The 24,639-nt window shown below is 39.3% G+C and overlaps 1 protein-coding gene across 1 annotated transcript in view; it reads left to right on the top strand.

The window, feature by feature from the left end:
* The window catches only part of MTTP (microsomal triglyceride transfer protein), a 28,617-nt gene extending 10,136 nt beyond the window's left edge, over positions 1-18,481 (top strand). The window contains exons 6-18 of the mRNA XM_008933215.2: positions 142-281; positions 1,127-1,277; positions 4,589-4,746; positions 5,616-5,784; positions 6,363-6,470; positions 7,468-7,680; positions 8,674-8,885; positions 9,537-9,634; positions 9,736-9,857; positions 10,611-10,838; positions 15,279-15,403; positions 15,756-15,926; positions 16,839-18,481. Coding sequence (XP_008931463.1) covers positions 142-281; positions 1,127-1,277; positions 4,589-4,746; positions 5,616-5,784; positions 6,363-6,470; positions 7,468-7,680; positions 8,674-8,885; positions 9,537-9,634; positions 9,736-9,857; positions 10,611-10,838; positions 15,279-15,403; positions 15,756-15,926; positions 16,839-17,007 — 2,064 coding nt within the window. The 3' untranslated portion in view covers positions 17,008-18,481. The remainder of the gene's footprint in view (positions 1-141; positions 282-1,126; positions 1,278-4,588; positions 4,747-5,615; positions 5,785-6,362; positions 6,471-7,467; positions 7,681-8,673; positions 8,886-9,536; positions 9,635-9,735; positions 9,858-10,610; positions 10,839-15,278; positions 15,404-15,755; positions 15,927-16,838) is intronic.
* The last annotated feature ends 6,158 nt before the right edge of the window (positions 18,482-24,639 follow it).

The following is a 24,639-nucleotide window of genomic DNA, read 5'->3' as shown; positions in this document are numbered from 1 at the left end:
GAGATGTCAGCCCACATGCACCTTCCTCATATGACCCTATTTCATTACAAGTCTTGCCCTGATTTGGAACTCTGAGCTTTTTTCCTATTTTGTTGTTTATTGAATAGCCCTCTTTCTGTTCTATTTTTTTGTTATTTTCAGATTTTAGATGTCAGTAAAAAAGTCACATCTGCCACAATCTATGTGCTGGAAGACAGTTTCATAAAATCCATTAAGGCAGAAGAAAATTATGTTTTCCTTCTGAATTTCCGACGAAAAACAGGTGCCAAAATAGTTTCAAAGTAAGTTGGGCAATTTGACTGTCATTGACAGGACTAGTGGTTCAAGTCAGGTTATAGGTGTATGTCTTATAGAATCGAGATCTAAGGCTGTAAACTCTCCAGGTAAGGAGTTAGGTGTCTTTTGTATCCATATGGTGCCTAGTCCAACTTTGATTAATCATGCTACAAATAATAAATAATGGCATTCATAAAAAATTATCTGAAAACAATGGAATTATCCAAAACATTTTAAGCTCCCCATTAGTGCTATAGGTATTCTGTTCCTGTGCCTTCTCATTTCTTAAGAAATACTTCTGATGGATCTCCATTTCTAGTATGTGAAAGTATAGAAAACAAAATCTACTGCATAGAAAGGAAATACCAGTGAAACTAGATCAGTGTTAGACTCCAGACTCCAAAGCACTGCAAGTCTGGAGATACTCATGCAAGATAAACGATTTGGGCATCTCAGTAGTATTAGATATTAAAAGAAAAAAAAAAAAGAACATTCAAAATCTCACTTTCCAGATCCTCGTAAGAATAAATATATGAAACATTTCAGAATGCATATGGTTACTGAATGTTGTTTATCAGGAGCAATAAATCCATGCTTTAGAGAGTCCCTTATTTCAGTATTTTATTCCACATAACTCTAGTGGTAATTCTGCTGGTATAAGATATTTCTGTTACCTTAAAAAACCCATAGGCTAGCCATGTTCTGAACATTTTAAAAGAAGACTTCAATAAGCCTGTGTTCTATATTTTTTGCCTGTGGAGGGGTTTTTTTTGTTTTTTCTTGCTGTGATTTCTGCATTTCTGCACTACCTGTTGAGCTCTAATGGTGTCTTCACTGTATGGATACACAGGCAGAGACTGGAACTGAAGTCAGTGCAGGCTGGCCCTGGGCTGATCGCTGGGAAGCAAGTCGCTGGTGTGATCAAGACCTTGGACTCCAGCTATGTTGCCGTCCCACTAGAAGCGGAGCCAGTGAAATCCGAATGCAAGAAGTGTCCTTCAGTAAGTAAACACGGGTTCATTGGACGTCAGGTCGGTTGGCTGAGCAGAACAAGTGCGAGAAGAAGTTTCTTTCCAAGCAGCCCACTAGGAGAGGTGTAACGCAGCAATATAAAACACTCCCTGGAGTGGGGAGTACAGAAGTGATGCAATTGAGTGCTCCACTCCACAAGAGTGTTTTAAGATTTACCACTGAAAGTACCAATGTTTTTGCTCTCCTTCAAAGATTGAGTGCAATACTTCTCAAGACCACTAGAAAATACAACAACCTTTTGGTTTTAACTCACTTTTGCCGACCATAAGTTGGCAGAGGCTTATTTCCTCTGGGTAATGGAGTGGGAAATGACTTTTAAGATGGTTGACTGGTGTTTATAAATAATTCTGCCATGGAGGAGCTGAACTGTTCCTAAAAATTAAAGTTCATTAGCCATTCCTTAGGCAGGCTAAACATTTGTTGATAGTATATTAAGCTTCTTCTTATTGCCTGACCCTGAGGAATTCTTTTACTTAAAAGACTCTATAGGTATTTTATAAGTATAAAATGGGGCTCTGGTATTCTTGGGAAGTCCAATACTGTTCTCATTTTTCTCTGGGAAAAAAATGTCCTTGTTTTTTTATATTTAAGATATTTGAAGACTACTGGGTACTGTAGGTGCATCATAAACTAATGTAAGTTACTACAGTGACTGTTAGCAAACAGTATTCCAGCTATTACCATTGTGGAATAAATTTAGCAGTGAATGTGAACATTAATGTAAAGATCATTTATCTCTGTTTTTTATAAACAAAATACAGCTTCTACGCAGCACACATAATTTTAATTCTCTAAAGATACTCCTTATGAGCACAAATACTTTCCTATATTGGAATTTGTGCTTATTATTTGGAAGCAGCATTACACTATAATAACTTATCTTGTTTAGTGCTTGTTGAACCACAAAGGAGACGAAAAAAATATGTTTGGGGAAGTGATATAGAAATGATGCTGCTTGTGTGCTGGAGCAGTTCTGAATAGGGAACATCAAGGGATCTTAAACAGAGTAGGGACAGGTGTTTTTTCCCTGACTCTGCCCATCGGGGTTTGTGTTGACCAATTTGTCACTTGCAACTGAGTTTGTCATAACAGTTAAAATTTCCAGACCAAGATAACAAACATGGGGTATAATTCCAGTGCACTGCCTGGGGACTGAGCCAAGTCATTATAAACTTAGTGGCACGATGAGAATGAACTCCTGCTTTCTCACTGTATTTTTCAGTAACTGCTATGAAAAGATGTGGTCTATAAACAGAACACTGTATCCAAAGCAGCAACATAACATATGGTACTTATATATCATAGTATACATTAATGCCCTGCTGACATGCTGTGCCTTGGAGTTTTCATTTTCAAAGCCCTTTATAAATCATAACAGGTCTCTCTACCTTTATGAATTTGGTATAATAACCACTACTATCCTCATTTCATAGATGTCAGCACTAGCTTCTCTGAGGTTATGGCAGTTGTTTACATTTAAATTCAGGCCTAGATTTCTGTGTTTAGACACCAGAAAGCATGTTCTTTGCAGAAGAGCTCATGCATCTTACACTTTTTTATGCTCATGGTTCCTACAAGAATAGATTCTTGCCCCTTTTGAAACTGAGGTGGATTTGTTCTGTCTCGTGCAGCCAGCCTTTGTGGGTTGGTAAACAGCTGTCAGGCACTGACATTCAAAACCAGCTCTTCAGTTTAGAACCTCTTGGTTTGGCTGGAGTTTTCCTAGGGTGCCCACAAGACTTCTGGTCTGATCTTCCTGTTAGGGAAGCTTGACTAAGATTGCTAAGTTGCCATGTGGAAGTGCGTGCATCTTGTGCCTGACTCTTTGGGTTATTCAATCCAAACTGCCTGACATTCACATCAGGAGAATGAGAGCCCCTGCAAAAGCCAATATTGAACGATGTTTTTAATGCCATGGTGACTGCAGCAGTTGAATGGTTAGAGCACCCTACAAAGAGGAAGACTTGGTCTCCACTCTCTTTTGCTTGAGATTGCTCCAGCTTTCATCTCCCACCTTGCTCTTCTCCAGGGTGTGGGCTAAACTGGCTAAGAGCAGTCCACACCACTGGGCTCTGCACAGGAGAAAATATGAGATTAATGAGGTTAGAGATTTTTGCTGGACTATGGTGCAATTTCAACAGGGGGAATAGAAAGTGCCCCATATGATTACTCAATTTCAGCTTATAATAGCAACACTGACCTTGGTGCTAAGCACTAATCACCACTTGAGGCTAAAAGACCCATCTGTGCCTCAGAACATGAGTTCCTCCCAGCTGGTCATTAATTCTCAGGAAATATCCGATGTCTCAATCATTGTTGCCTAATTATTGTTTGTTACAGTCGATAGAAGTTGCACTCTGTACTGATGAATGATACTTCTAATTGCCAGCAGGTTCAAGTGCTATTGCCCAATACAAAATCCACAAAGAAGGGAAGTATTTTAGTAAAGTTCAAATGGGTGCTAGCATTATTTCCCACTCGGGAAAACGGCAGTAAACACTGCTGCAAAGAACAGCTGAGTTTTCACCAAGGAATGTTCTCAATAATTTGAGATAACAGAGGCGAAGGCAAGTGTGAGAGGAAAGGTCAAAATACCAGCACCAGTTTCTTGTGGGAGTGTATCTCTGGAAGGACAGATATGGGTGCTTTGGTACCATGTTGGCTCATTCGGGTAAAACGTGATGTGGGAATAAATACAGCAGCAATGTATCAAGAAGCCAATACCTGTTCTAATACCATATTACCTGTCATTTTGTACTATATCTATAAATCCATCTGTATGCAGGTTTATGAATGAAAAATGGGAATTACTTATTGAACATTTACTCCTGCCCTACACTAACCACTTAAAAATTACCATCTCCTTAGAAAATATGATTAATTTGTGAATTGGGGATTTTGCACCTCCCACTTAAAAAATAATTACTTAGGAGAAAATGGGAACAGAGAGAAAACAGCAGATTCACCAGAAAGCACAGTAAATTTCCAAGAGAAGAGAATTCACTTTATTCCATTTACCATATAAATAAACTTGTTTTGTTCCAAAATAGATTGCAGGGAAATACTGAAGTGTTAGAAAAGAGACAACTATAGGAATGTTTCAAAGATATTTGTTCTGGGATATCATAAATTAAGTAATACTTATCTAAAAGATCATCAGTCTATTGGATTTCAGCTAATTGGAGCAATAGGTGGCCCACATACTTGCATTTTCTAAGTCTGATTTTGAGAATTGAAGCTATAATCTGAGAGATTTGACATAATGTGAATTGGTTTGCAGCTTTCTGAACACTGGAAGAGCATCAGAGAACATATGCATCCTGAAAAACTTTCCAAAGCTGAAGCTGCAAAAAGCTTTTTGTCCTTCATTAAGAGCATCAGAAAAGCCACGAAAGAGGAGATACTGCAAGTTGTTAGAAGTGAAAATAAAGAACTTCTGTAAGTTATCATGAACGAGCTTTCAAAAGGTTTAAGTTACTTGAAACTGCAGAAGGGCAAATTACATGCAAAGGGATTGAGTTCTACTGGTGATGTCCTAGCAATGCAAACCCAGTGGTCAGTACTGACTACAGGAAGAGGATTTTTTTTAAAGCAGCTGTGTTTATTCTCGTAGCATAATATATTTTCAGCACACCGTTCAGCCAACAGGATCATATCTACAGTGCAAGGCTAACATGGTTTGTAGTTTAGCCAAAGGTTCTTATCCCACCTGCTTGTCCTGAAACATTCTATAACTTGTTCTTGACTTGCCCATTTGTTTCCTTCAATCAGAAATAGAGCAAAAAGGGAAAGGTTCATGCCTGGATATTGTCCTAATATTAGAGTTTGATTGTATACAGTATGTGCACCAAGACTTGAGAGTCGAAAAGGATTTCTGAGTCATATGGTCAGGCTCTTTCAAACAAATCGTAGCAGTTGTTAGCAGTAGAGATAACTTGAGAGTAACTCAGGTAGCATAGAAGCCTTTTCTTTACATGCCATTGGGCGTGCAGTACTAAACCACTTTTCTACATTTACAACTTTGTCCTGTAAACTTTAATACCTTCGGGATAGTTTAGTTTTTTAATACTTACTTTGGTCCCCTATTTGCATAAATTCAGATATTACCCATGGATATGATTAATTTCTGGAGTTCATGAAGCAATTGAGGGACACATTTTTTTCCAACAAGAGTAAAAGATTCTTTTACTTGCAATGAAGAGATCTTTCAGTACATTATCTTCTTTCTTTCAGTATGCAGAAAAGCCTTTTTGGTATTGTCTAGCTGGTTACAATGATAAGTTCATTTAATTTCCACTTTTTTATAGTCCACAGGTCGTGGATGCCGTAACCTCTGCTCAGACACCAGAATCACTGGAGGCCATGCTGGAATTTCTTGACTTTAAGGACGCAAGCACTTCTGTCCTGCAGGAACGATTCCTGTATGCCTGTGGATTCGCTTCTCACCCCAGCGAAACGCTCCTGAAATCTTTAACTGTAAGTCAAGGGACAAAATAAATACAACAGAGTTAATATTCTTAAGCTTCATCCCAGTCAAAGGGAAAGGGAAGTAGAAATGACTGTTGCTTTTTCCACTTTTCCTTTCCTTATGCCTTCCAGGGTTTCCTTTAAGCGTGCCAGTAACATAAGAGCCTGCAAACAACAAACATTTGTAGGTCCAGGATGAAATTTTGTAAAATGTTATCAATATCTACTACTTGGAAAAGAAACATAATACTGAATGTTTGGAAAACAATTTGAGCATTGTTTGATTGTTGCCTTATCACAGTCCTGTGACCATTTAAATACTCTCTTCTTTTTTTTTTTTAACATAGCTCCAAAATGAATATACTATTTGAGACACTGAATGTAACACAAGGGGAAAATGGCAGTCAGTTGTTCTATGTAGTGATAGAGCTGTGCTCTGCTAAGCCTGAGCCCAGGCCATTGTGGTAACCACTGCCTTTGCACTGCACTAATGCTTGCAGGAAATGAGGGAGTGTATTCAACACACTACAGACTGTGGTTCATCATATTTAGACCAAGAGACTAACAGCATTGCTTTTGCATAACAGGATAAGTTCAAGGGTGATATCGCAAATGAAGAAATAAGAGAAACTCTGGTCATTGTCATGGGAGCACTCATCAGGAAGCTGTGTGACAGAGGAGGCTGCAAGCTCCCAGTGAGTATCTGCTGTGCACTGCTGGCTAAATTCTGGTCTGCAACACACATGAATGATCCCTGCTGACATTACTGGGAGAGCATGAGAGACATGAGAATCATATTCTCCCACTTTAAATAAGCTCATAAAGTCCTATGTTTGATAGAGAGAGAAATACTTTTTTAAATAATGACATCTACTTTGTCAGATTTAGGCTTTAATCTGGTCTCTTCCCATTTCTTTTGATTTCTCTAGTTGTCCTTTGTCTGACAGAACTTTTTTCTCACTGCCTAGTCTGTCAGCAGAAGCAGTACTTGTGCTCCCTTGTCCAAAAGTTTTGCATGTCATCAGAGAAACACTGTCAAACTCAAGGTCTATTTAATGTTTGCAATCACCTTAGCTAATTTCACCTCTGTGAAGAAAATTCATTGGTTCAAATAATCAACTGTATACCAAACATGCATAGAACAACCCAGGAGGAAGACCCTTGAGCATGGACTGAATAGATGTTGATGTTAGAGGATGAAGATGATCAGATAAGGCATTGCTGCCTGCTGGATCTGTGCTATTGACGACTGAAGCACACTCCCAAAAAGACACAGAGCACCTGAACAGGCCCTAGGAATACCTTTTAATTTCTCTTGTTAACTGCCAAGCACTCTTATAACATATTTTGAGGCACTAAAGAACGCTTCCCTTGTCTTTTTTTGTGGGGAGATGCTGGCCCCACAAGGAAGACCTGTGAAGCCCCTGAATCGGGGCAGGAGCAGCTAGCAAGTGATAAAACTACCAGGTTTACCTGGACTACAGGACCAGGTATCACTGTATGTACAGTCACTTTGGTTATGCTTGAAGGAAGCCATCAACATAGAGTTTACAAATGATACCTCTGGTAACCCTGTGCAATGATACTTTCAAACAAAAACATGCTCTAACCCAGCCCTGCCCCTCATACTTCTGCAGAGGGAAAGAAATAGGTTTATGATCACCATTTAAATGTGCTGTTGATTTTCTTTAGTTTGTTGTGGAGGCCAAAAGGTTGATTCTAAATAGATTGGAGAAGGCTAAGAAAGATGACAATGTGAGGATGTACCTGCTGGCACTGAAGAATGCACTCCTTCCCGAAGCAATTCCACTGCTCCTGAAGTACGCTGAGTCAGAAGAAGGGCACATTAGCAGTCTTGCTGCCACTGCCTTGCAGAGATATGATCCTTCTTTTCTCACCAAAGAGGTAAGAAAATATCCTGCCCAAGGAAAGAAGTGCAAGAGACTGTATTAAACAGTGGGACTGAGTGCAATCTCAGTAAGTTTGCTGATGACACCAAGCTGTGTGGTGCAGTCAACATGTTGAAAGACAGGGATGGTCTTGTGGACATGTGCTACTCAGACTTTGGCTCCAGAGTCCCACAAAGGTGGGGGCTGTCAAAGATGGCATGCAGTTTGCAGGGAAAACTGGGCTTCCTTCCCAAGATGGAACACTTGGACACCTGTGCAACCCCTGTTCTTTCTTGTGCTTTCACAAAGCCAGGAAGAATACACAAAGTAAGACAAGGATAAAATAGCTGCATCTTACCCTGCAGCCTCCAACAGTAAGAGAAGACATACAAAATAGCAGAACATAAGGTCCTGCCTCTGCTGCTTTACCCTGCATCTCATTTCATACCCACTGCTGGCCACCAGGACCAAGGTTGTCAGGGTGCTGTTCTGCAATTAACATGCTGGAAGGCATTCTGTCAATGGGGCTACATGGCTTTCCGTGGATTTACCTGTAAAAAAGATGTGCCACAATCTTCTCAGGGACATGAAGCCACTACAGGCGCTATCTATAAAATTAAACCACAAGATTCTTTATTTTTTAAAAGTATTTCCTTAACTGTCAAGGAAATCTCTCTTGATCTTATCACTGCCACATTAATTTGATCTTAGTCCTGCTGCTTATTTGCAACCCCACTGTGAAAACCAGTGTGGAAGGCTGTATTTGGTCTGTGGCTTGAGAGAACATAACAGATGTCCCACTTGTCCTTGTGGTCACTGAGCTATACATGTCTCGTACATTCCAAAAGGACCATGAAAAACAGGGTGCTGAAAATATATCCTTATGTATTAGCCTTAGCTATGGAGCTAACTTAAGCTAACTTAAGCTGATATTATAAATGAGATTCCAACCTGTGCTTTGCCCAGTCATCTGCATGAGCATTGAGTGAATAATGTGTTTCCTGACCAGGTGAAGGAAACAATGAACAGGATATACCACCAGAATCGCAAAGTCCATGAAAAGACGGTGCGAACCACTGCAGCTGCTATCATCTTAAACAGTAACCCATCCTACATGGAAGTGAAAAACATCCTGCTCTCCATTGGTGAACTGCCTATGGAAATGAACAAGTACATGCTCTCCATGATCCAAGACATAATTCACTTTGAAATGCCTTCAAGGTACATTAAGTTCAGTATAAGTAAATACAGCCCTTCCTTACTTCTTTGCAGAGACCCTAAGAACGCACAGATTCTAATGAATTACTAAAATTTGAGGAAAGTATAAAAGGATGCCTGATTTTCATATCAGTTTTAGGTATTGTTAATTCAGAATAAATTTAATTGGCATTCTTTTAATAGTCACATTTTCACAGGTACAAATAATAATTAGGCATCTAGCTTGCATTACTGTGAAAAATGTCATCTGTTGGTCTTAACTCTCTCAGTGGGTCACTTGTTTTTATATTTTAAGAACCAATGAACTTTAAAAAAAATTTTAAACATCTCAGCATGAGAAGGAAAATAATAAAAATCTCTCTTTTTTTCAAAATCATTAATTTTCAAGCAAGAACTTTGCTTGCCTTTCTTCCTATGACTGCAGGGAGTACCTGAAATTGGAAAAGAGACTCTGGTTAGGGCAGATTTTTAATAGGAAAAGGTAATGGTTTGGAAGACCCTCTTTCATACTGGGAAATTCACCCTCTCCGAAATTTGATGTTTCTACAGAAAAATAATATATTTGGTACTGTAAAATTTTTGTATCTCAGTGGTTTTGATTGTTTGTTCTGATTGTTCTGTTTGTTCTGATTATTTTGATTGTTTGTTCTACAGCAAAACAGTTCGCAAAGTTCTGAAGGACATGCGTACTCATAACTATGACCGCTTCTCCAAGATGGGCTCTTCCTCTGCCTATTCTGGCTATATTACACGTATGTAACCATGAAATTGCCTTTTGACCCTGTTTGTATTCCCAAACATTTGATTCATCCACTAGTTTAGTCACAGGTACCTTCTTTCTTTTTTAATTAAGGTGGTCCTGATATATCATCCACATACAGCCTTGACATCCTCTATTCAGGCTCTGGCATTTTAAGGAGAAGTAACATGAACATCCATATTTTTGATAGAAACGCTGAACTTCATGCCAGCCAGGTAACTGCCACACTGTATACAAAAACTAAGCCAGTATGTGGTCCTTTTCTTACAGCTTCTAAATCAGTTCAGCTAATGCCTAAGACCATAAGGTTTGCTGCACTGGGCAGAGAGCAAGCCAACAATGGGAAAAACCCCAAAGTGTTTGCCCTGAACAAAAAGACAGGTGTTTTGTTCTGGATCAAATTCTGTGTCTGTTTAAAGCCTATGCTGTTTATTTGATGTAATCAGTAAAAGCTTTGTGAGTTTGTAAAACTAAGTCCTATTTCTAGTATGTCATAGAATGGAAAAACAAGGAGCAGATCAAATGTACAAATCAAACAGATTTTAATGATATGCCTGTGTTTTAGATTTCTCTTAAAGTTGGCAAGAACTTTCAATATTATAATGCTATTAAATCTATGCAGGACAAAAACTGTGCAGTGGGACATCTCTGGGTTTTCCTCCAGACTGTCCAAAGAAAATAGTCATATGATTGAAGGGAAATTTGTTTGAAAGAAAAGTAGTCTCAGGATTGTGATCTGCATGTGGGTAAATCCTGCCTGCACCTAAAAGCATGCCATGAAATTATTTTATTTTCTGTTTTTCTTGCTGCTCAACCTCATTCCATTAAGTCTTCACCTCATACTTTTTCATCTGCAGCTACACAAATTAGAGTTAGGCTCTTAGACATTAAGAAAATATGTAGGGTTGTTAATAGTTTGAGTCAGGTAGAATTTTTTTCACTTATTCTGTATCATTGTTGCATTGTAGGTGGTGCTCGAAGCTCAGGGTCTGGAGTCCATAATAGCTGCAACTCCTGATGAAGGCGAGGAAAACCTGGACTCCTTTGCTGGCATGTCAGCCATTCTGTTTGATGTCCAGCTCAGGCCAGTTACGTTTTTCCAAGGGTATGGTGATTTAATGTCTAAAATGCTCTCAGCAACTGGAGATCCCATGAACGTGGTGAAAGGACTTATCCTGCTGACAGATTACTCACAGGTACTGAAAGTACACTATTTGCTTCTTTTTCTGTCTTTTAAGTGCAGATGCTCCCTCCCTCACACTGTTATTGTAGGACATCTTATTTTCTTCCTTTCAATGCTGATAAACCTGACCAATGTTACACAGGCTACTCTTACTGTGGGAGCTATAGGAAAGTCATGGGTATTAAAGAACAGAATTAAATTACATTAAAAGCAATTTAGAACAAAGGTGAGAACACATATTCTAGAAAACAAAGTAACACTGAATAAAAGCAGATCCAACTGAGTTTCCTGTTGAAAACTCATATGCTATTAGCTATGACCTCCCCTCCCACAGTTTCTTGTAATACAGTATTGTCCCATGTGACCACCTCAGTTTTCCTCTTCACAAGTTGTCCGGGGACCTTATGTCCACTTAGTCAATAACTGTCAGGTCAATGAATCACTGGTACTCAAACTTTCCCAAATAACTAACATTCAAAGAACAGTGCTAAGAGGTCCAAATTTCAAATATTTATTACTAAGAAAAACAAGGAAACAAAATGAGGGTTACACAGTTTTTATGCAATCGTCACCCCAAAAGGTCTGCTAATTTTATGCTTAAATAGATTGACACAAAAATATAACTGGCTACATAATGTATTATTGGAGGACAAGAATTTAGACATCTCTATCAAAGTGCAGCACTTGGTTTGATATTTTTGCTCTTCCCAACCAGGGATCTCTTTAGAACCTGTGGATTTAACAACTGTACTCAGCTTATGAAACATCTGCAGTCTCGAACTTTACTTTTTACTTTTCCCCTTTAATTTTTGTCAAAAGAAAATGCCAAAAGCAGATGATGAGACAATCCACTCTGATCAAAATTACACAGAAACACCCTCTGCACATGACAGCTTTCCCCATCTGGAACCCAGCTCAGGCCCTTTATAATGATATTATAAGTCCAGAGGGCTTCCCAGGTAGGGCACAGATTGACTAACTAAGCTCATTCCAGCAATGCTTTACAGTTCACACACAGATTATGGGCAAAAACTTTGCTGTGACCTATTTAGCAAACAGACCACAGAGGTGAGAAAGATAATCATGTCCAGTCCTGAGCACAGGAGCATTTAGAGAACTAAATATTTCCAACTGCTGTGCATGCACCAAGCTCCATACATACTCTGGCTGAATCAGTTGGCCGGGCACCCCTAGAGCTCGGGCAGCCAGCAAATTCTCCACTCCTTGCCTTTGGAGAACCTCACAAAAGTCTGGGGCACAGGTCAACAGCACATCAACATGGTTTCAGGACTTCCACATGGCCAAGTTAAGCCTCATTAGAAACACTTTCACCTGCAAATTCTCTAACAGTGTTACATCTGTACCAGAAAACACTGTCAGAATGGAAGTGCGAATGTCCTAACACTGAAACTGGGGAAAAGACAGTGCAAGAGAACCATAATTAATATAGCTTCTTGATAGTTAAGTACTACCTCCACTTTCCCTGGCCAGCATGAACAGGCCTTGCCCAGAACATAAGCCCCTTTACAAATTCATACTGTAGACAACCAAGTCAAACGTGGGGTTATCTTCTTTCAGTGAAGAAAACTAGGCATGGGAAACAGTGCTCATTCTATGATACCAAAACTCAGTGTGCCACAGCTGGCCACACTGATTTCAGAACAGGTGAAAACTAAACCAAAATGTTAGACACAGACAGCACAGATGAAATCAAACATCAAAAGGACAGCTTGGAAGTCAAGACTGGAGCTTAAAAATGGGGCAATTGAATTGTCATAAAAGAAATAATGTAATATTTGGGTTCCAGTTTGTGCATTGGTACAGCCTGATTTTGAGAGAAATTATTTTTAAATACTAGAAAAGTTCTGCTCCCCTATTGCTGCTTATAAGGATCATTTTGCATAGAAAGATCAAAACTGTGTTGTATTCAAAGTGCTGTAAAATCTACCAAATAAGACCACCTACCCCCAAAAAATAGCTTCCTTTCATTGACCTTATAACAAGCAGTAATCACAATAGGCTCATTTAGGAAAGGTAATTTCCAAGTTAATAATATTGCTTCTAAAGCTTACACTTCTGCCCATCATCTGTGACATATTTACTCACATGACTGCACAAACTGAAATCAGAGTGTATTTTCCAGCCATTGCTGTGTTGTTTGAGGTCTAAGAATAACTGTCCAGAAGTTATACTCTCTCTATGAAATAAACAGCTCTCATAAAACTGTTTTTGAGACTCCTAAGTCATCTGCATTAAAGTTCAGTAGTGTTAATAGTTCTCCTAGGCAACAGATCTGCCAGAAGCACAGAGAAATTAAATACTATATTAATAGGTCAGAGAAACCATTTGAAAGCTAGACCCCAGTGGAAGATAGCCAGTTCCCAAAGAAGTGCCTGTTTCAGCTGTCTCTGTGTTGCATTACAGTGCAGTACATAAAGCATTTTTTTTAGTTGAAACATAGCATGTTTGATCATTTTAAACAGTAACAGACGACCAATTCTGATCTTTTGGATCACATTTTCCGCTGCAAATGAGACACAAAGCTTAAAATAGGAAGGGAAAGGAAAATACTTCTCCTGAGGAGGCTGGGTCTCTGTGATTTACACCTCCCATCAGTCTGGATTGGATTTGCACATGAGACGAAGGACAGGACTGAACTCTAAAAAAGGAAATAGGTGAGCTAGTAAAACATAAGACAAGCACTCCTTGGCTTCTCTGCTGGTTTCAGTGACAAATACGACTTAATTCGAGGTAGCATTTAAGCCTTAAACTGTGCAGCCTACTTTAATGTTATTGGGTGCAATTTGACAATACATCTAAAAATATCTGCTCCTCTGGTTGTGTGTATATGTCTCTGCCAGCATGTATAGTGTTACCTCCTCACTCACTAGCAGCTATCCACCAATTCAGTCCCAATTAAAAGCAAAGTAAAATAAAGTAAAACAAACTTTATTTCCACACCTAAACCGACTGAAAAGGGAAGTATTTTATGCTCCATTGCAGTCAGTAGAAAAATTTCCTTTGATTTCAGCAATCAAATGATTGTTATTTGGGTGAATGTAAGAAATCAGACCATCATATGACCACGCTTGCTGAGGGCGTGCTGGATTTATAAGCCATAGCCAGCCCACTGCATTCTTTAAATCTCAAGCCCACTTTAGCAGCAACTGACGGACAAATTGGTTCTGCCAAGTTGATTCTTTCAAGGAAATAATTTTAAAGATATTTAATTTACCCTAAAAGGTTAGGTAAACATGCAGAGCCACTGTAATTATCCAAGTCCTTGATTACAGCAGGAAAACTCTAATGCTCTGAATAAAAACCTTCCCCAGTGTTGCTCCTTGCTATAGGGATTAGGAAGCTAAACTGCCCGTCTCTCCTTGATTCCTCCTTAAATCTTGGAACAGCATTATTTGGAGCCACTGGACTACTGAATAGCTAAGAAGAGAAGAGAGACTTCTAAGGTGCCTGGGCACCAGTGGAGGAAATTGAGTATTCACATGTCCTACAAATGCCTGCAGCATTACAGGTGCTGAGAATACCACAGGCACAGAAACCCGGGAGGAGGGAGAAAACTAGCTGTGAGACATGAGGAGGTGCCCTGTAAATGAGGCACATGATCAAAATAAACTTTCCCAAGTTTATTTGGGAATGTTTCTTTTAAAATGGTGAGTTAATCCACTAGTTCTTAGGGAAGCAGAACAACTGTATAAAGTGAGTTAGATTGCCAAGCTGAGTGAACCTTAAAATCTTGGCTGTATGTCAAAACTTAAAAGTAATGAACTGACATAACCCTGAGCTATATTATGACTTCCGAAATGGACTTCCATGTGATGTGTTTCTAGTCCATCTGCAGAGGTTTCGTGAAACCATGAGCACACTTGATGGTTGATGGAAAATGCATTAAATGCAAATTCACAATGGTGATTAAGGTGCATTAGCTTATGGATTTGGCCACCCAGCCACTGAAGACATAATTACTGTCGTGTGGTGGATTTGGAGCCACTGCACATGGCACAATTGGTGACAGTACTTTGCATCCTACTGCCAATACAGGGCTGCCTTCAGGTGAGCTCAAGAAATCACACTGTGCCGCATCGTTGCTGGGGTTCTAGTGAGGAGTTCAATCTGATTAAGCTGGACTGCCATCAGAGCCTCTGTGAGGCTTGTGTGGTAGCTCTTGGAGACATGATATTCCTTTCAGTGATACTCCTTGCAGAAATTATGCCAGCTGGCACACAGGGGAGCAGGAAAGGATGCAAAACACCTTGCCGTAACTTCATCCCATTTTGAGGGAGTGAGGTACATCAGGATGTTTTGTCCACCCTTACAGAAAAGCCCTCTATTCCTTTCTGTTCCTGAAAAATGACAAGTGGTGTGATTGCAGTACAAAAGGGCATAAGGAAACCTCTGAGGTCTGCAGTCAGTAACCTGTGCTTTCTGATGGCTCCAGGAGATTCAGCTGCAGGCTGGGCCGACAGCCAGTGCAGAGTTCCTGGGTGGACTGGCCATTGACATCTCAGGAGGGATGGAGTTCAGCCTGTGGTACAGGGAATCCAAAACCAACGTCAAGAACCGGTGAGACACTCCCAGCATGTGCTATAGTTGTAGACAGCTCAGGCTCCTGAGACTTGGTAGTCCCAGTGAAAAAGATTTAAATATAAAAGACCTTGCAGATGAGTTAGAATTAAATAATTAAATAAATAGAATTAAATAGTTATGTGCATGGGAGAACATTTGATCTTCTTTTTTTCTTTCAACCTGGATAATACCAGTTCCCACTGATCTGATGTGAATTTATATATCTTTACCTGAAGAACAGGCTCCTTTGAGGGCAGTTTTTATATAAGTATTGTAGCACTGTTTGTAATTTAATTTTCTCTTTCTTTTTGTGTTTTGAAATAATTGTAATGCCTGAATTTATTTGTAGGGTAGCCGTGTTTCTAGCTGGTAACACCGAGGTGGATTCCTTCTTTGTAAAAACTGGCATGGAAACCACTTTGGAAGTAGAAACAGCATTAGACTTCATCTCCACGGTGCAGTTTTCACAGTACCCATTTTTAGTCTGCATGCAGATGGACAGAATCGAGTCTCCATTCAGGTAAGAACTAAGAGCACATAATTTCTGAGGTGTCCTTCCAGTCAGCTGCTGAACCAGGACATTTTGGTTTTCACAGCAATAAGAGATTAACAACTGTGGCCAAATTTCAGCCTAACATGACCAGGTGCAGTGTAGGCTGTTACACACACCAACCTCTCTGCTAACCCATTCTTCCCTGTCCCTCAGCCCTGAGATTCAGAGAGAACCTTTTTGAAGATCACAACTTGCTCTGAATGTGCACTTTAGTAAATTTTTTAATCTGGCTTTGCAAGTGAAGTAACTGAAGTGGAAGGACACTGGTCCTCTCATGTACAATCAGTTCTGATGGTGACCTGAAACTTTGCCAGCAGTATTTCTCTATTCCACTGTTGAGATAGAAAGTGCATAGCTATAAACTAGCTGAAGTGGAAAGTTTTCTTCATCATCTGCTGTTTACTAGTGTCAACAAAAGTACTTGGTGTGTTAAGCTCTTGCATCCATTGTGTTCTATCATATTTTATTAAGGCACCAGTTTTCCTGAAAACTAAACAACTGTGCAGTAAGTTTCAAAAGATACTTTCCAGTAGCCAAAGAATAGTAATGGAATTGGGTTTAGGGGGTTTACTACTCCCTCCTGATTCCTATTTACTGAGACCTCAGGAGGGTAACATTTTTCGCAGAGCCTGTACCAGATATCAATTCAGGCTTTTCTCATCCAAAACATGTTAAAAACCAGAAAAAAATTAAGAAACTTGAGGATCTTCAGGAAATCTTGAGAACACAGTATCTGTTATTTTGCAGATACTAAAACCCCTTCTGATTATATCTACACATTGTGGAAGTGTAATCTCATCTGTATGTAAAGTGTTTGGAACAGGGCGCAAATTTGGCATGAATTTGCTAATGCCAGACCGCTGTGTTGTGTCTTTACAGGAGTCATGTGACTAAGTTTGAAAGTCTGCCATCTGGCAGGCGGTACACTGCAAGGAGAGGGAAAGCAGTAATGCTGGCAGGTAACGAGCACCCGCTCCATCAAGAAAACTCCAACATGTGCAGGAAGGTTTTCGGCGCAAAGTCTGATTCCTCCGGTGGCTGGTTTTGAAAAGAAGAACCTGAGCTTTTGCTTTCCTGAATCCATGGCCCCCTCAATGACTTAGGCTTGTACGTACCATACTAACGTGGAGCTTGATCTTGCACTACTGCAGTTAATGGGAAATCTGCCATTGATTTCAATGGGCCAGGATCAAGCTCTCAGTGCGTGCACAGTGTTTACATGTTAACCTATATTTAAAATTTTGTAAAAAAAAAACCATAAGACAAATAAAGCCCAATTTGGTAGCATTCCATGCACTTCCTTAAGGGGGGTGCTTTTTCTTTATTTTTACTTTTTTTGGTGCCAAAAGCAAAAATAATCCTTCATTTTTCTTTCTTGGGGAATACAGAAGTCCATGTTTTTGACATTCAGTAAGAACAATTATGATGTATAAAGAATGATTATTTATGAATATATTTTAAAGTATTTAGGTGTTTTAGGCCTATGACCAATGCCCATTCAAATATTCAAGTACAATTAACATCTAAATGGGACCATGAACTCCTGCTTACTCAGTATTGCCTGTTTTCAAAAAAAGCAGGTTTTATTTTACATGATTTTAAAGGATTTTGCATTTTTTTAAGCAGTCAGAGTTTGATTATTATTATTTATCTTTTGGAGTTTTTTTATTAACTGCTGTAGTTAAATACAATTGATTAATGATGTGGGGTAATGTTTTCAGAAGTACTTACAGTTGCCTTAATTCTGTTCCCACTGAAATCAATGGTATCGTTTCTGTAGTTATCACCAGGAGCAGAGTTAAGCCAACATTGGTTGCTCTTCAAGGTTACCTCCTAAAAAGTTGTGTCCCTCTGTGTAATCAAGGCAGATGTTTTTCCAAAAAAATGAGCACCCACTAAGGCAATTCTGAACTATGATGAAGGAAATGTCTTGAAAGAAGTACATTTTGAATGCACAGTCTAGCAAAGCCTGTGCCGAGCCAAAACATTTTCTTCTAGGTAAGTTGTATTTCAATGCAAAAAAGTAATCACTACTCATACAAGTCCTCTGATTAAAATTACTTAGACGCTTCAAGTTGTGTCTTCACAGGAACTGTGAAAAAAAAGTTTTATATTTACATCAGCCTTGCAGATTAAGAAAGAATATACCTCATCCCGGCTCAGCTGATCTCTGACATGATCTATCTGATTTAATTTTTATAGGACAAGGCGGGCGAGTGCTGGTCACAAAAAAGTAAACTAAAAAGCCAGGAACAATTGTTTTAAAAAAAAAACCAAAACCAAAATTGTTTTAAAAAAAAAAACCAAAGCAGACAGGAAAAATTCACAGATTGTCACACACAAAAAAATTTATTACAAGATTAAGAAAAAAATCCAAATTCTTTTGTGTTGTAAAAAAAAAAAAGAGTGCAGAAATCTGCAAAAATCAAACTGTCAATGGGATGAAACAGTCTGCATGTTGTCTTTCCTGAAAATGCTGATACATTTCTAGTCAAAGCATAAATAAAACAGGTAAAAATACAGTGTGACGAAGCTGTTTTCGGTCTTGTTTCTTGTCTGTTACTTTCTGGGTTGGGAAAGCCTCTCATTGGGGAAGGAATGGTGTTGACAGGGGCAAGAGGAACCATTTTACTCACTTTCACATATGAAGCAATAACATAAGTAGGACACCTACTTGTCCTGGGCTCCCCCTCTAATCAGGAGACAGAAGTATCTCCCGAGAGTGGTATAGAGCCCAAGCAGGATGCATCACATGCTGGAGGTGCCTGTCCAAGTCCTCTGCCCAGAGGAGAGGTAAGACCTAGGAACCCCCTACAGTGTCAATACTTACCTCAGTATCCACTCTCAAAGTCTGCACACTGCATGTTGCAGACAGTCTTTGATACCTCCACTACTGTTTTAGGAACAAAAGGGAGACAAGCTTTTCTATTTGTAATTACTAGTTGCTATTTGTGTCATATAAAACAAAAATAAGACCAGAGCTAAGTATTCACACACCTTGAAAGAGGCAGTTTTCTCCTGCAGTGATCTGACACTCTAAATATAGGAGGACAAAGAGTGGCACAAAGAAATATTTCCATTCATCACTATTTCACTTGTAGAGAATTGAGATATCAACAAGGTGACAACCTCAACTTTGCAGCCTAATTTGCTTCAACAGTCCGCCATGCCTGCTCATGACTTTACAACCCAAAATCAGAATAAAAAGGTTCTAGATAATGCAATTTGTACCTGTAAGATCTGTGTCTGATGTCAGCAATCCCCCTGCAAGGCTTACCGCCTCTCAATCTCATCAAATCCAAGAATCTTCTGAATGGGTGCCTGCAAAACAGGGCCCTTTGGCATATGAAAATAGTGATCACTTTTAAAAAAGCGTAACACAAAATAGTTTCCAATTGAAAAAGATAATCTGGCTACTGCCAAATATCTGGCCAACACCACCAGGTGTGCTTCTCTTTCAAGTGAAATGTTTAACATAAATCCATCATGTCTCACAGAGACGCTGATTCGTGTCTTTTGCTTTATTTATTCAAGCGCTGGCACAGCTTATTGAGGAAAATCATGTGCCCATCCTCACTACTGAAATCTGGTTTTTCAGAGTGGGACAACCAACCTGTAAGGGCAATGGTGGGGCGTCCACAGCTTTGACAACATCCCTTGAAACTTAAATCAAACAGAGCCTCTGAGACCCACATTGCTCCTTCAGAAGTGATATGTGTCTTCATGGATACCCCCTGGCATGGCAGCAAGACACTTGCTTCTGAAATTATCTGACCCTAACAGCTGGACATAATGGGGATTCCAGGAGAGGTTTAATCCAACAGCTGGGTAATGGAAGGCCATGGCTTCCTTACTTAGGCTCCATAGCTACGGAAACAACAAAACTAACAAACTTCTAAAAATAAGGTGAAATCAATACATTGCTCCAGACTGCATTTGAAATGAAAACACACTTAGGGTTACAACCAAAGCAAACTTTGTGTTTGCCAAATCAGCGGGGGTTAATCACAAAGATGTAACATACATCTTTGATAATGGCATTATACATACTTTTAAATAATCAGCAATGGTAGCAATTAAACAATAATTCATATGTGAAGTTCAGAGAAGCAAACAAATGCTCAGTCCTTTTTAACTGGAAGCCCCAGAAGGAATGATACTCCAGCTAAGTCCAAAAAGCAACGCACTTGAAAAAGAAACTTTGAAACTTTCCTCTTAAAGTTTCACGGAGTGCTAATTTTTAAAGATTATTTTTTATATACTCTTAAAAAAAAAGTGTTCAAATTCCAGGATTCAGGTTTTCACTCCATTCCTCAATGTATTTTGATGTGGAAAGCACAGGAGAATACAAAGGATAAAGGTTCTTCATGAGGTTATGAATGAAGCCATTTGTGCAGTACAGGTTAGGAGACAAGGGGATCAAGTCATTATTTTTATAACATTTGACCAAAAATAAGTGCTGGTAAAATGCTTTTTTTCCTACCAATAATGGATAAGAATCAGAACTGCATGGGTGTAAATCAGCATAATCTCACATAATCTTTGCCTTTGTTAGGGGAAATAGGATCATCAATTATTTTACTTTTAATAAAAATTGATACTTGGTGAAAGGTACTAGGGTTAATACACAGGTAACAAATTGTAAAATACTTAACCCAGATTTCCAATGAGTACATGTTAGTTATAAAGCCAATTCTGGCTCTATTGAGAGCATCTGGTAGAGAATTTGTCTGGCTGGACATCATAGGAGGAACTGCAGTCCTTAACTATGAATATGTTTTATGAGTTACAAGCCCATATAATGCATGCTGCAATGCTACCTTAGAATACAGGAGAATTTGTTAAAAATAGCAAAGTAAACAGAAACCCTGGTTAAGCAAGCTTTTTAAGCACATTTTTAACTTGAACTGTATGCCTTGTCCAACAAAGGTCAATGGAAAGCCAGGCAGTGGCAGAGCTGGGCTGGCAGGAACTATTCTGCAGCATCAGATTCAAATATGGTAAATAAGTGACAGGTACCTCAAAAATAAAGCAGCTGGATAGACTAAGAATACAGTTTGGGGTTTGGCAAACAGATTACATATTCTCAATAGTGACAAGCCAAGGAGATAGCAATTCTAAAATAGGTGCTTTTTCTCTCTCTCTCTCTTTTCTTTTTTTCCCCCCAAGTGCTATGTTTTATCCTGGATAGCTTGCTTAGATCTGACATAGGGAATTACCCGCTTCTCATTTTAATTTGTTCCCACTCCTTTCACAAAAGAGTTGCATTTTTACCTTTTTGGTCTTGTCATTCCTACCAGTGATGTTTTAAAGAATATTTAGAAACTGGTAGGATTTACTCCAACAATCATTGAAAATCCCAGACATATTCCACCTGTCAGTTTATTTAAGGTATCATAGTAAATCCTCTTTAATTTCAGTGGATTCTTGTGGCATGAGGCACATTGCAGCTGGACAAACATTGGTTGCAAGACCAGGCCCCTCCTAGGGAAAGGTTAAAGTTCATGTCTCCCAATTTATTTACTTTTGACCTCTCTTTTGTAGAGGTTTCAGCTTAAATTTTCAATCTATTGTGCTAACCAGCAGTGCTATCAAGATCTACTTAGAGAAGTCTACTGAAATCAGACTCTAGGAGCTCTCTCTGGAGAAAAGTAAAAGAGAGTTCCCAAATTTTCCTGTTGACAAACACAGGTCCCTTTGCAATTTCAGACTTCTCTAATTTCAACAAAGTGATCCAAGGCCTTTCTCTCCACTCTACACACCCACTATTAATTTGTTTCTGTTTTGGTCATTCTTTGATCTCCTGCAGTCACCCAGCTTGCTGCTGTTGAGCTAAGCCTGTGTGCTGTGCTCTTCCCAGTTCATCCTCCCCTTTCCCCATTCTTTCTTTCAACATCTATTCTCATTTCAATCTTAAGTGTTTTGGGTCTGCCATGTGTATCTCTGTATGGGAATCACTATTTAGATGTTGGCAGTGAAGTCACTGATGATGTCTATCCTAAAGGCAATGCCTAGGTACAAATTTCAAAGAATCTGGAAAGAAAGAGAAAGTCACAAAAAGTAAACCACTCTTTTACCAGCAAACCTGTGCTTCCAGCAAGGTAGGAGGACCATGTAGCCATGCCTTGGAGTGATAAAGCAAATTCACAGCAGATGTCTTCATACTGTATTACTTGCAGATAAATAATGAGACGGGAACCTGTTTTCCTTTAAGAATCTAGGGCACACGATTAAAAGGAAGATCATTATAGTGTGCCCCTTACACACTGAAAACTGAGAAGTGAAAGTGTTCTTTCATATGGCAAAAGTAATCTTTCAGTTTTCAAGTCTATTTGGGGATTTTTCAGAGTTTGACACATATGTTTTTAAACACTTGTTCTTAACAACAGAAGGCTGCTCAATCTCCATGAGGGTAGAAGGAACACACGAAAGCAGCACAAGATTTTTGCTAGCAATAATTCAAGCAATACTGCTGTCCACTAATAAAGTCATCTTATCTTTGCTCTTATAGCAATATTAGACAACGAAAATAACATAGAGAATGAGCAGAAAAAAAGTTTTTCACTCCACCAATTGCTGTCTCTGAACATATTGCAACAGACAAAGAAGCAGTTCTTTGCACAACCAAACTCATATACCGGTCAAAGTTAGGCCACTGAAAGTGGGGAGTTCTTTTTTCATTTAAGTTATACCTGGGGAAAAAAAATAATCAGAAAATCAAATGAAGCAATGGCCCCAACTTCCCTTTGTTCTAAGAGGGAAGAATAAATGGTGAGATCAGGTCAGAAAGAGACTCACAACACTGGGACAAACTTGGGGAGACTCCGAGTGGGAGGGTTTTGATCTTTTCTTCTGTTACCGTTTACATGTTGAAACAAGTAATGCCTCTATTATCACTTCTTCTGCACAGTAGCCAAGGTAACTTTGCAAACATTCAACCAAGCAAAGAACTGCAGGCTTACTTGCATTGTGTCTTTTACTGAAAAATACATTTTATTTATCATAACATTCAAAAAAAAGGAAAAAAAAACCAAAACAAACCCCAAAAACCCCAACATAATACAAATGCTAACTCATTCAGTTACAAACTTTGGTACTTGGTGGTTTCAGGCAGTTTGTTCTCCCATGGCTATGATGTACTGAAGTGTTCCCAATGTGCAACACGCTCCTAGTACAATTCTGAGAGTGATTCCGCTGTCCTTCAATCCCAGGCTCAAGGCATCCCACAGCAGGATCACTTCTTGTTTTGTCTAAGCACTTGCCACAGTGTCGTCTACATTGAGAGCAGCTCAGAGAGTCCATTTTTCTCCAGTTATGTATCTTCTTTTTCTTATTTTTTCCTCCACAGGCAACAACCATCAACACATCACGTTCATGGCATTTTCCCCTTTGCCTTATAGCCCACCGCTCTCTCATCAGACATACCACCCACATCCTCTTAACAATCATTATCCTTACTTCACATTTGCACTTTTAAATATCTTTACACTGATAACTAACCCACTCCCTTAAAAATGGGAGGAAAAAGAAAGGGAGGGAAAATAAAGAAGAAATAAAAAAAGAAGTAGGAAGGAAAAAAGCACAAGCATTTTTAAAGTATGTGTTCTCAGGTAGCCACAAGTTAATGGTAATTTATAAGCATAAGGAATGACACTTTAGCCATCAACACTAGAGAATAAAAGTAGCTCCGAATGCAGACAAGGGGGAAAAACACCCCACACAATCCATAAATACATGTTAAATCATTCACCAATTGATTCACCAAGGGTTAAATTTGACTAAGTGAAAACAACCCTGCTGCAAAAGACCAGAGCAACATTCTGGTGCATCACTCCAGTCCTGGCTCAAACTTTTAACTGGATGCTGACCTAAAACATGTGGATAATTGGTTGTTGCAGCCCTTGAACTCTGACAGCAGGGCCAGGAGGGAACTCGAGTGGTGCACAGGATTTTGCCCTGCTTTGCACATGGGGTGAATTTCAGCTGTAACATACTATGACTGCACCGTGAAACACATAATACTAGCAGCTTGTGAACCCTGACATGGAGGGCTCGACTCTAATCCAAGATATGTGGTTACACACCACCCCATCAACTGGAGAAATTCACCACTGGGTACACATGGAGGAGCACCATATTACCAGATTTTTTTCTGGTGACCTTTTGTGATGTTATCTGCTGGGTCCAGCTAGACTCAAGCCCAGAGCTCTGGTTTTATATGTAGAAAGTGAGGAACCCAGTTCTTGGGTCTGCAAGGCACTCAGCACTCCGGGCCGAGTTCAGCAAAGCATTGCATTGGTGGGAGAAGGGAAAAAAAAGGTTTGCGCTTCCACTGAAGTCCCCAGCAATCTGCTCAGATATTTCAAGTTAGAGATGCACATGAAGGCTTTGCTGGACTGGGTCTGCAAAGCGAAGCACCTTCCAAAACTGACCCCTTGATGCAAACACAAAGTCGCTTTAGTAACAGACAAAATTAAGTAAACACGGTTTGACATTATGACTGACACATTCAATCGAATCTCCCCTGAGAAAAAAAATAGCTGTTGGTATTCCCTCATTTCATTGCTTTCGTCTCTACGGGTAGTAAAAGAAAAATGCTGCAAAATTTTCCTCCAACAAATACATGTTGAAATCCTGGGCACTTGTTTTCTACGCATTTATTTTTTTCCCCTTTCAAGTA

The sequence above is a fragment of the Manacus vitellinus genome, unplaced genomic scaffold (assembly GCF_001715985.3).
Source record: "Manacus vitellinus isolate BGI_N305 unplaced genomic scaffold, ASM171598v3 scaffold_0_pilon, whole genome shotgun sequence".
Lineage (NCBI taxonomy): Eukaryota > Metazoa > Chordata > Aves > Passeriformes > Pipridae > Manacus > Manacus vitellinus.
Note: the sequence above shows the minus strand (reverse complement) of the source record. Positions and strands in the feature narration are given on the sequence as shown.